Source organism: Lepidochelys kempii, chromosome 9 (genome assembly GCF_965140265.1).
Source record: "Lepidochelys kempii isolate rLepKem1 chromosome 9, rLepKem1.hap2, whole genome shotgun sequence".
In the NCBI taxonomy this organism is placed as follows: domain Eukaryota; kingdom Metazoa; phylum Chordata; order Testudines; family Cheloniidae; genus Lepidochelys; species Lepidochelys kempii.
The window spans coordinates 39,385,436-39,398,065 of record NC_133264.1 but is presented as its reverse complement, the minus strand read 5'-3'; the positions used below and the strand labels follow the sequence as shown (position 1 = coordinate 39,398,065).

Here is a 12,630-nt window from a genome sequence, read left to right as displayed (position 1 = left end):
CCTGATTCCCCAACTGCTGTTTGTAATGCTCTGATACAATAATAAAGAAGTCAGTCAAATTACACAATGAGTCCCTTTTATTGCACTTTGAGTCTTCTGTGATTTTATGGAAATTAAATTTTACAAATTTCTCTGAGGGTTTAATCTTTTCAACTACACAACTGAGTCATTTTCTTTGCTTCCTGCTCAGAAGCAGTCCAAGCAGTCTTAGCCGTGTTGCCTAGATACTCCATCTCCTGTGGCATCTGTAAATTGGCTGATTCAACAGTAAGATTGGTAATCTAAATAAAAAAATCTTTGGGAAAAAGTAATTTGTCAACTACCAGTTTAAATACTACTGCAAGGATTGCTTTTCAACACTACTTGCGGAATTCTGTTTGCTCTTATATAGAAACTTACCACAGTAAAACCACTAGAATACTTTTTTGTTTTTGTTTCATACTGGAGTTTTACAATAAGGATAGAAGGCAGAAACACATTTTAGTCTGAAATGTCCCATTCAGGCAAAAAATCTCCATCATGTCTGGATTGCTTCTCCACTTTTCTGAAATTATAGGAAGCAACCAGAAAGCTTTCCAGGTCTGAAATCCAGCTTTCAGAATAGGAAATCCAATCAAGTAATCTTCTCTACTGATTTCTGTGGGTGTATGCTTGTATGTTTAAAAAAAAACAAACCTAAAAATTAAATAACTTAATATATCTGTTTCATGTATTGTAATTCATTGATATGCAAAGGTTGCTATTAAGTCCTGGATATTAGTTGTTCTGTCCTAGTATTCTGTGTATTGCTCCCTCTGCATTGTACCAGTAATAACACTGATTTGAGAGCTATTCTTTGCTATGTGGTTTCCATCAAAAAATCCCTAACAGTTTCACCATTGAAGGTTTTAGCCCACTAGAATGACAGGTGATATAACAGAAGCAGCAGAGTAAGTAGTAGAGCAGCTCTTGCAATGGTCACACTATTATGTTGTTTGAAGAGCTTAACAAAAGAGCTGGAAATTTCGTTAAAGGGGAGCATTGCTGGGAGAAAATTACAAATGGCAGTTTATGCAGGATAAAGTTTATTAAAAGACCACAAAAGTTTTAGCCCGCCTCCCCTTCTCCCCCCCCCCTCCCCCCCAAATTGTGGTGATGTTCTAGCCTTCAAATTTTGTACAAACCTGTCGGCAGAAGGATTACATACGAAATAATTTTCTTTAAATGTATTTCTTTCATTTTAGCTTCTTGTTCCTGAGACATGTCAAATAAATAAATCTACAAAAAGTTTAGTGCAAGTTCCATATTTAGAACAGGATTAAGCTCTGTGGTACGTGGCCAAAGTTGGTATAACAGGAAACCTGAAGTGATCTAGAAATAAAGGACACTTTTTATGGCCTGTACTTTCCTAACACTGCACTTCATTTGACGTACATAAATATTTCCAAAATCTGGAAACAGCATTGAATTTGCTAAAATCCTATAAATTAATTTGTTTTCCTTCCAAACTGTACATGCATCCGATGAAGTGACTTGTAGCTCACGAAAGCTTATGCTCAAATAAATTGGTTAGTCTCTAAGGTGCCACCAGTACTCCTGTTCTTTTTGCTGATACAGACTAACACAGCTGCTACTCTGAAACCTGTATTAATACTGTAAAATTTAAACCTTTTTTCTTTATGCCCTTCTTCTTTTCTCACAGTTTGTCATTCCTTAATGATTTTCCGCTTACATAGTTACAGTAATGTACAAACAACTTTTTTCTAATCCCTTTATAAAGAAAAATATAATACACACTGTGGTTTTGGGAATCGATTTAAAACTGCAAACAAAAAAGAAAGGGGCATTTTGATCCCAGTTGAGGGAACTGGTTTGCCTGAGAGCTAATGCAATTACTGTATTTTCATGCTAGATCCATTCTTGTTAACAAAAGACATCTACTCCCTTGGAACGCATCTAGGAAGATCCCACGTGAGCACTGTTGCCTTTATATTGAGAGAAATCTGACGCCAGATTTCTTGTTTCGGAATGCTTTTATTCAGATGGTGTTGTGGCACCCTCTAGTGGTTCAGATAACTTTCAGAGAAAAGCATAATGTTCCTAGACACGAGTTTTCATATCAGGTTCCAGAGTAACAGCCATGTTAGTCTGTATTCGCAAAAAGAAAAGGAGTACTTGTGGCACCTTAGAGACTAATCAATTTATTTGAGCATAAGCTTTCGTGAGCTACAGCTCACTTCATCATTGATGCATCCGATGAAGTGAGCTGTAGCTCACGAAAGCTTATGCTCAAATAAATTGGTTAGTCTCTAAGGTGCCACAAGTACTCCTTTTCTGTTTTCATATCAGTTTGCTATATTGCTGTGGCAAAAGTCAGTAGGGTGTAGAGGTGTGTGTCTGTCTCTCTCTTTCTCTCTCTTTCAATAGTTCTCTATAAACTTCTCCATAAAAGTACTAGAGACCCTTTAAGAATTTCTCTTTATAAAGTCAAAGTCAGTTCTGCTTAAAACCAAAATCCTAGTCAAATTAATTGTTTCTAAGCAATATTAAGAAATGGGTGGCTATATCTCATTGATAGCTAAAAGCCATATCAAGGAAATGTCAACAGTCTTGGATTTCCATGGTTAAGTGAGCTGTCTAGAGCTGGAATAGTTGGGATAGGAATCGGGAGTAGGAGTTGGAGGGAATGGGGGGAAATGCAATGACACTGGACTAGATGAAAAAGTAGAGCCTTTTAGAAGTCTATCTTGTATGTAATGGAACATGAGAATGCAAACACACCATTGTTATGATTTTCAAAGCTTGGGTGTGTGTTCCATATTTTTAATTTCTGCATGTGGTAAATATATGACTTAACATGTACATATGTGATATAGTCCTGTCATGGAATTTGAACTTACACTTTTGGGAGTTTTAAGTTCCTACCCAGACACAGAAAAATCAGTCTATTCCTTTGCTTCTCTCCTCTAATTTTTTTTATTATTATTATTATCTTGCTTAATCTTCAAATATCTCCTTCAGTAACCCACCAATATCAATAATATAAGAGTTCATGTTGTGGTATGGAATCACCTTGGTTGAGATTTTCAAAGCAGTTTAGGGGATTTAGACACATCTTCCATTAATTTGAACTGTTGTTGTGTTAATTTCAGATACTTTTTGCTTATATCCATGACATTTGTATCCATGACACTTGTATGATAAGAGAATGTTTGCAGTCAGTTACTATTACTGCAGGTGTATTTGTTTTAATTTCTTAAAATAAACACACTGCTTCCCCAGCTGTCTCAGTGAAAGGCCAAAGGAACAGCTGTGGAGTAGACATATCCTCCTGATGGGGTGTAACTTTAGGATGGGGTTAACCATCTTTCTGTTACAGCCATCTTCACTGATGAGAAGGAAAGGCCAGGATCTATCAACCTCCTTGCTCCATACTGCTGCCCCTCTGTTTCATTCTCATAGAGCTGTCCATTTAGTTACATGCCACAGTGCCAAGGACACCTTGGAAGCTTCAAAGCATGAGAGATTTTAGTGGCACTGAAAGTTCCTAGGTGTGCCTATATCCCGAGACATTGCAAAAGGTTGAAATGGAGCAACAGCCAAGGCCTTACTACTTCAGAGCTAGATATATGTTTCTGGTTTGTAGTAGCAGGGAAGCCAAATTTTTACTTTCCACATGACTGAAATTATTTGTTGAAACAATGTTGTTTGTTGGGGTAACGTTTAAATATTGATCCTTGTCCGTGTTATGACTGCATGTCCAGGGGCAACTTACTTAAGCTTTGTGCTGCTCAGTTTTTCTGTCTGTAAAATGAAAATACTTGTCTTGGGGAAAATTCATGAATGTTTCATTCACTTTGAAAGGCTTGGAAGTACAAAGTTTTATTAGTAGTGGAATACATACTCCATGTATATAAATCAAGGCATCAGGGTATCTTTGCAGGGATATTTGATCATAAAAAATGACTTTTAGTCACTCTATTAAATTGTGAATACGTAATTTAGATATTGCCACTAACATTGACAATTTATACGAACTAACTCACTCTCACACTCTGCTGCTAGACAGAGATTAGAGAGAGATTATGGAGGATATTTGATGTTCATTGTCTGTTTGCCTGCCTGGGTAAAATACTGAGTTTTCCGTGAATATTTCCCCTCAATCTTACTATGACACTGCTTGGTTTGTTTTGGCCTCATCCATAATGGTCAACTCAAGAGTGTTAGGATGTATGTCTTCTCATGTGTCTGTACCGTGCCTTGCACAAAGGGCCCCAATTCAATTAGGCTTTTTGGGTGCTGCTACAATATAAATGAAAATTTAGCTGTAAGGTCATGTAAAGTATGTACAAGGATAGTTTTTTAAAAGCACTCTTGCAAGGTGGTGTAGACTAACACTTTACTATTTTGTACAAGCTTCAATTAAAGCTGAAGGTGAATTTGCAGGTGGGTAGTTACCCATGAATTATCTACTAATTTGGCCAGGTCATGTGGGTTAATTCTTCTACTCTTACAAAAAGCACCATGGTATTTTTAATGGTCAGGAGAAGTTAGGATGTTGCTTTTACTTCTCATTTAAAGACAGTTCCAGCAATGGCACAGCACCCTTTAAGAACCCAAGTAGAAATGTAATTTGGACTCAGAGAAAAGCATGATTTACTACAGTGCCAACAGCACTTCCTGCACTATAGTACCTAAGAATTCCCTGAAGATCTCCCATCTAAATACTGACCCAGTCAGCCCTGTTTAGATTATCAGACCTGACAAAATCACAAACCAAGCTTGTGTGGCTACAGACCATGCTGTTGAAATGGAGTAGTCTTTCTGGTTCTGAAAAAAAAAATCCCTCCACACAAGGGATTTTTCCCAATATTGTTATAATGATATTGGTGCAAGTAACCGCAAAAGTTACTAAACTGAAGAATGTGACCCCAGATGGAGTTAACTTTTATTGATTTTTTTTTATATTCTTGTTGGACATTCGGACACATTAAAGTCCTATATTTTGTCCTCACCAGTTCTTTAATATTAGTGCACAGCTTTGTGGCTGGATTTTTTAAGGAAAGCCCTGACCAAGAGCAGATGTTTTCTCGACAGGAAATATCCCCTTATCATGAGATTGCGGGAACTGACATAATTAGAACTCTTCACTTTTCTGAGCTATTTTTGCATGCACTTACGGGAGTGTTCATGTTTTGATTTACCTCTTCAGGAAGCCGTCTCACCCTCATCTTGAAGCTTTTGTTAGGCATATGTCCCAAGGCTCTGAAGCACAAATGGATGGCACCCTGGGCAGCCTGCCTCGTTACCCCAGTCATCCTTTGTGTGAAATGGGAGAACTTACACAGACAGGTAAGGTCCTGTAGCACGTTTATTTACTTTCTTCTCGGTCTCCAACAAAACATAGTCCATTTCCAGGGCTCTATCTCCCTGTTTAGATAGGAATTCAATGTGTATTAAGTAGAACCATGTTGAAAAATTATTCTGCCAGCTAACTTTGTTTCCAGTCCCAGTGTAGATGGGATATGGCCATGTAAAAAGCTTAATATACCACACACAGTCATGATAGTGTCTCATACCTTGCCTACATTCAGCCTACTAATGCATCACTGTTGGGACTAGTTCTAACATGTTAAACCTCAGAACGGCAAATAGTTGCCATTTTAAAAAAAAATCAACCTTATTTCCTTTTCCCTTCTCTCCCAAACATGGAATTCCTCTCTGCATCCCCTAAAAATGTACATTAGTCCAACATCCAGGAGGAATAATTAATGCTGAGTTGGTAGCTGGCTTACAGTTCAATATCTTACGATCCATCAAATTTAGAAACGATTGGCAAGATTTAATTGCCAATTTTCCCCTGTGATGAAGTTGCTGCTTCTAGCCCAGGGAGATCCTGAGAGAGCAGATGTCAAATTGTGGCACTTGTTGGTAAGGAAATGGAAACGCTATTTTAGATTGTATGAGGGGCTTTTAATGTATGAGTTTATTTTTCTTTCTTTCTCTGAGTTCTGTTCAGTTGGATTAAATTGATATTAAGGGAGCCGAACTTTACAGATGATGGGATTAAAAGGAAATTGCAATAAATAGTTTAACAATTCTAAAACATTCCTGAACTAGCTTGGCTCTAAAATATGACGTGTATAGGACACATCATGGTTTTATGTGGTGTACAGCTTTCATTGGTAGCAAATGGGGATTATTTGCTTAATTCTGTCATGGCTTCACTCCTCATGAGTAACATTCTGTCCCTCATTTATTCTAAAAAAACCTTTATATTGCACCATCATGCATTTCCTATTTGTAAAACTATGTTATGGTTTAGGTCAACCAGATACATTATCCTCAATATTATAATAAAAATGAAATGTAATTATCACATGATATATGAAAACTTGTTGGACTCGGTCCTTAAATGTATTTGTGTATTTTATGTGTATTATCAATTCTGATCAACGCATAGCACCTGTTGTGTATAAACTACAGTCCCTGTTTCTTCGTTTATTTTTATTTGCTGTCCAAATATTTTCCTCCAAAATTAACAAAAGCCCTTATAAAACAAACAAAAATCCCTATCTGTAAACCTAGGGAAAGGAGTCTTAACACAGTTGGGTTGAAATGTGGTTGTGAGCAAGGAATTAATTTTGTTGTTGTTAGATTTCTTATATGGATTTATTTTGGATTTAAAAAAACATACTATCAGCACACACCTCCGTGCTCTGGACTCTCTTTACAATATTTAAAACAATACTGAACCATTCATATCCACTGTTACTCCGGGGGGAATTCTGTGCCAAAAAATTAAAAATTTTGCGCACAGCATTGCAAAATTCTGCAAATTTTATTTGTCAAAATAACTCACGCCAGTTTCAATTATTTTGTTAATTTATTTCAAAATACCTGTCAGCAAGTTTTTCTGTAACAATTCAGACACACAAAAATTCCCCCAGGAGTAGAGTTAAAGAAACCCCTATGGCAATCCAGTTCCTGCTTCTCTGCCCCGCCCCCTGGCCCCGAGCCCAGCCAGGGGGTTACACACTCACATACCCACTTTCCCCCAGAGCCCAGCCATGGGCCCTGCCCCAGCCAAGGTACTCACACCTCCTCTCCCCCCAGAGGCCAGCTGTACCCCCCCCACCTCCCACCCCCAAGCTCAGACACTCAACCCCTAGCCCTACCCCACTCCCCAGTGGCCAGCTGCATCCCCCCACTCCAGATCAGTCAGACACAGACCCTGCCTTCCCAGAGCCCAGGGATCCAGAGGGAGAAACAGCCTGATGCTGGGTCCCAGGCTTGCACAGTTTCCTGTGTGCTGCTGCTTCTTTCCTTCAGGGTGTGCTGGGAACCCTCCAGTTCCTGCCCCCTTCCTCTAGCTTTGTCTTCTGTTTGGGAGCTGAGCTCTGCCAGGTCCAGTGGTTCCTAGTGGCAGCCAACATCTCTGCAGTCCATTTCTATGGGGAGAAAAAAGGAAATTCTGCATGCACAACATTAATTTCTTCAAAATTCTGCTTTACGCAGTGGCACAAAATTCGCCCAGGAATACACTGTGGACCACCTGCACATTCTTCATTCCTGCCCTATAACATCATTATACCTTAATTAGCAGCCGCCATTCTATCTCTTCCCCAAATGCCTATGAATAATGGAGTTCTATGCAAAATATCTGGAAGGAGAAATCTGGGCTTTGGCCAAAGAGGGTGGTAAACACATTGTAGAGTTGAAGAGCCTCCGTGGAGAATGCCAGCAGTTGCCTCCCTTCTGTACTGAGGAAGCACCAGCTATAGTGTTCCACTGATCAGACTTTTGATGATGGTCAGTCATAACACAGTAAGTTCCCTCAACCTTCTGGAGCCTGTCAGATCTCAACAATCACCTTGGAGTGGATCATTGAAACAATGGCCAGTCCATGCTGAGAGCGTAATCATAACTTCTGCAGCCCATTCCTAGCACTAGATCCATATTGTGGCCAGCTAGATTTGTAAAACCAGAAACCAGCTGGGGTGGCCCTGTGGCTGTCACCATAACCATAAATTCCAGAGTCAAATCAAAAGAATCCTCCTCCTCATGGGCATCAAAGTCACTGAGCGAGACTGGCCTCAGCCCCTGCAATACCACCCCTCCTGAGGAATCTGCAAAGCTATCCCAGGATTTCTGCCATGCAGCAGGGTAACCTATACATCAGTCTTAAATCTAACTTTACCCCATCCCAGGACTCATACATCGGCTGTGTGGGTCAGTTAGTATCCAGGACTGACACTTCTTGTGACATGTTAAGATGCTCTGGCATGCAAAAGGTAACTGAGTTCTTGACTGTTACTTGGATGTGCTGGACAGGGTTATAAAGGAAAGGGGAGTCTATTGCAAAGGAACTTACTGTAGAGGAAGGGTGGGACTTCTCCCTTCCCAGCCGTTTGAAGCTGTAAAGGCCTGAGATGTGGAGGGTAGTATGTAGTTTGAGCTGATTTGTACGGGCTTTGAATTTTTGTTTGGAAATACAGCAAGTTCTGAAGAAAGAATGTGAAGAGGCCGGTAGTTGGGACTGATTTCCTTTCCCTAGTTTCAGAGTAACAGCCGTGTTAGTCTGTATTCGCAAAAAGAAAAGGAGTACTTGTGGCACCTTAGAGACTAACCAATTTATTTGAGCATGAGCTTTCGTGAGCTACAGCATCTGATGAAGTGAGCTGTAGCTCACGAAAGCTCATGCTCAAATAAATTGGTTAGTCTCTAAGGTGCCACAAGTACTCCTTTTCTTTTTCCCTAGTTTGAAAGTCTGCACACCGGCTTACACTCCCCTAACCCATTCTGGGTTTGTGGTATGCACTTCTTAAGGGCTGTTCTGAAACTGTATGGCTGTTTATGTGTGCAAGCTGCACCGTGTTAACAGATTTGTCCTGGAAACTGAGTTGATCTCTGAATGTGGATCCATTTTATAAACTACATAGTATTTTTCATAGATCATCAGACTGACTTTCCTGTTCAATTATTTTAAAGTTCTAAATCCAGTACTACTCATGAATGAGCTGCTTTATTATAAAAAGTTATAGAACTGGCTGTTTCTGCACTGAAGAGTATACAGAGCTAACCTATATTTCAGATTTAGAAATATATATAATTTGCATACTTTGTGAAATCTTCCGGGATAATAGCCAAGCTTAAGTGAAATTTGATTCCTGGGAAAGATCAACATTTTTTTAACTAATTTGTGCACATGTTAGAAAACTGCTAATGTCATTTTCCAGAAATGTCAAAGTTCTAGACATTTCCTATAACCCGTTTTTCCGGACACTGGTAACAGGATTTTTTAAATCTCTCCTAGGTGTTGTACAGCACTTACATAATGGACAGCTATTACGGGAAATTTATATAAAGAAACATAAACTGCTATCAAGTGATTGGACAGCAAAGCATCTCTACTTGGAGACAACAGGAAAAAGTCGAACCCTGCAGAGTGGGCTAGCACTTCTATATACCTTCCTTCCAGATTTTGATTGGAAGAAAATTAACATAAAACATCAGTGGAGCACTATCTTTTGTTCTGGGAGCTGTGATTGCCCAATGAGAAATCATTACCTAGAAGAGGAGCAACGCCGCCAGTATAGCTTAAGGGTGAAAAACAGCCATTTGGAGAGAACATATGTGGATATGGCAAAAATAGTCGGCATTCCCACTAGGCAATTAAGAGCTTCTAACCCAATAGATTCTATGTTGTGCCATTTTTGCCACAATGTCAGTTTCCCTTGTACTAAAAATGGCTGCATTGACATTGAACACTTTAAGGTAATTAAGACACATCAGTTAGAGGATGAGAGAGAGAGACAGGAAAAGAAACTTTATTTCTGGTATGCACTGCTGGCCGTTCATCCTCTCCTTAATCAGACTGTTAACCGGATGCAGCGCATTGCAGACGGCAAGAAAGAAGAATTATTTGTCCTTTACTCAGCTCATGATGTCACCTTGTCACCTGTTCTCAGTGCCTTGGGCATTACAGAAGCCAGGTTTCCAAGATTTGCAGCCAGATTAGTCTTTGAGTTGTGGCAGGATGAGAAAAAACCCAGAGAACACTTTATCCGCATCCTGTATAATGGGTTTGATGTCACATTCCAGACCTCATTTTGCTGGGAGCATAACATGCATTCCAGGAAGCCCATGTGTCCTCTAGAAAAGTTTGTTCATTTTGTCAAAAGGGGCATGTTTTCAGTTTTTAATAGCACTAATTATTATGATGCATGTCGCAGGAGACCATTTTAAAGGGGGGTGTTGAGGAGAGAGAGAAATTTTAATTTGTGTATTGACACAAGATCTGTATTGGTGGAGTTCACCTTTTGGGTTTTCAAATTCTTGTACATTAAAGTACAAAATATTGCTTGAAACAGATTTTAATATAGTTTTATTTTCATCAGAAGACATTTCTAGATGTTCTGGAGTAGAAAATAATTTGCTAGGTTATTTTATTATGCATTTGAACACATTTGCTAAATTATCTTTAATTAATTGATTGATTAAGTGTGCTACTGTAAACTGGACATTGCTTGAAAATGTTTGAGAGTATAGGTTTAGTTCTTCTGTATTCCAGGGCAGTATTTGGACATTGCAAGTTACCATTTATAAACAAAATGGTGTTTTCCCACCATATTATCATAATAGTTTTAATACATAAGGAGCACACTGGATCAAAAGTATTTATGAATTCCAACCATCTGTATTATAGTCTTGCTAAAGAAATCCTGTGACAGGAACATCCTTCCCTTAGCCAGAAATATTAGGGAACAAGTTGGCAGAAATACACGCATGTGTTTGAGCATGCACAAATGTATGCATGCTTTTTTGCACACAGCCTTCTGAAAACTTGTCCCTCAGGTAGGTGTACTGAATGAATGGATATAAACTTCTCTTCTTTGATTGCACTTTCAGCACTTTCATAAATAGTTTGAACACAATCCAGAAATGTTAAGGTTGTGTGACTGTCACTAGAAACAGATAAGTCAATGCTAATATTACAGTTAAACGTGAGGGGGAAATTAGAACACTAAATCGGTCAGTCTTATGGTAAATTTTTTTGATCTTTCCTATTAGTAATTGTATTCATGCTGATAGCCTGTCGTATAAACCGATGCGTTTCAGTCTGATGCAGTGGCTGTGTGAGGCAGAAAGACAGCTTGACTAAACGCTCAGAAATTTTGTAGTCCAATTAGTATATTTATAGACTAGGACAATGTTATTTTATAAGACCAGTCTGGTACATACTGTATGGTGTGTATGTATAGCGGACTAAATTTCTCTTACCTGCTTGGTTTGCAAACGGCTGTGAAAAGCTGATTTTGTAGATGCTTTCCCTTGATCAGGATCAACAGACTTAGGAACAACCTGCTTTTATGGATGATTTACCTTAGGCCACCATAGTAGGTATGAAAACTTCATTTTTGAACTACTTTCATCTCTTACAAGTAGTTAATTCAGATCCAGTTTTTAATACAAATGTTTGAAAAAGATTTTCATGACTAGAGTATTGCATTTTATAATGGTGGAGTTTTTTACATGTCTAGAAATAATTATGATTTAGTTTGTGGTTTGTGACTTAATGGTGCTAGTTAATCAAAGAAAATGTAAGTGAACATGAGGTTCTCTAACTTGATCAGCATTCCAGTCTCTCTCTCTCTCATTTTCAAATGCTGCATTTGAATACATTTCTATAAATAAAGTTTTGGGTAATATTTGTACACTTTCATGTGCTTTGAGTTCAATATAATTCTTGCTTTTCTTTACTATACCCAGTTTTTAAAATTTATCTTGCAAACTGTTGTTTGCTTCATTGATGATTTTTGCTGTCACTGCATTTAATTTTTTTTCTGCCTCCTTAAACTGTTTCTGAGTTGGGGGGCTAATAAACACATTGTAAGGTCTTAAAGAGAAATAAAGGTATAAATCTTTGGTCTTTTATGTTGCATTAGGAGTGTGTAACCACAGGAAAGGTTCCTCTCCGTCTGTATATGTGGCAAATTTAAATGGTTCTTCTGGTGGGTTGGGAAGGGTACAGAGTGCATCAAGTTGAGAGATTTAGCTCACTTTAAGCAAACTTTTTAAAAAACTTATTGAAAATGATCAGCTTCTCTAAAGTAGGCATTGAACTCCCTAAGTCACTCTACAAAGGGCTGCTGCAATAAATTCTTCAGGCTGATAAGCTGCTGCTGTTAGACGGCCTGTAATGAGATATATAAACCACACACTGGGGTAGGCGTTAAGGAGCATTCTGGGCCCAAGTGGCTCCTCTACACCATATCTGCAGAGCTTGCTGCAGCTGGAGGAAGACCTTAAAAGATAGCCAGACAGCTCAGAAGAGGAGCAGGCAGGATAGGAGGAGAGACCTATGTCGGCGCTCCTGAGCAAGGGCATAGCTGGAGCCCTGGCTGCAGGGGAGAGGGGGCTGCAAATGGTAGCAGTAGCGGTAGCAGGCCCTAGAGGTGGGACTAGTCTTTCTCTAGGACTAGGGAACCATTCACTCCATCTTCTGGTGAACCATTTCTGAGGCTTTTGGATTGGGAGGGCCAGTGGTAGGGAGTAGCCCAGAGAGACAGCCCTGAAGCACTCCTTGGTGTTTGATATTGCTACCTGTCATAGGATCCTGGGCTGGAACCCAGTGGAGAGGGGAAGGCC

At 39.1% G+C, this 12,630-nt stretch overlaps 1 protein-coding gene across 1 annotated transcript in view; it reads left to right on the top strand.

Annotated features, from left to right (window-relative positions):
- The window catches only part of PXYLP1 (2-phosphoxylose phosphatase 1), a 102,481-nt gene extending 90,575 nt beyond the window's left edge, over positions 1 to 11,906 (top strand). The window contains exons 5-6 of the mRNA XM_073359962.1: positions 5,192 to 5,331; positions 9,296 to 11,906. Of these exons, the coding sequence (XP_073216063.1) occupies positions 5,192 to 5,331; positions 9,296 to 10,227 (1,072 nt within the window). The 3' untranslated portion in view covers positions 10,228 to 11,906. The remainder of the gene's footprint in view (positions 1 to 5,191; positions 5,332 to 9,295) is intronic.
- Positions 11,907 to 12,630: the final 724 nt, after the last annotated feature.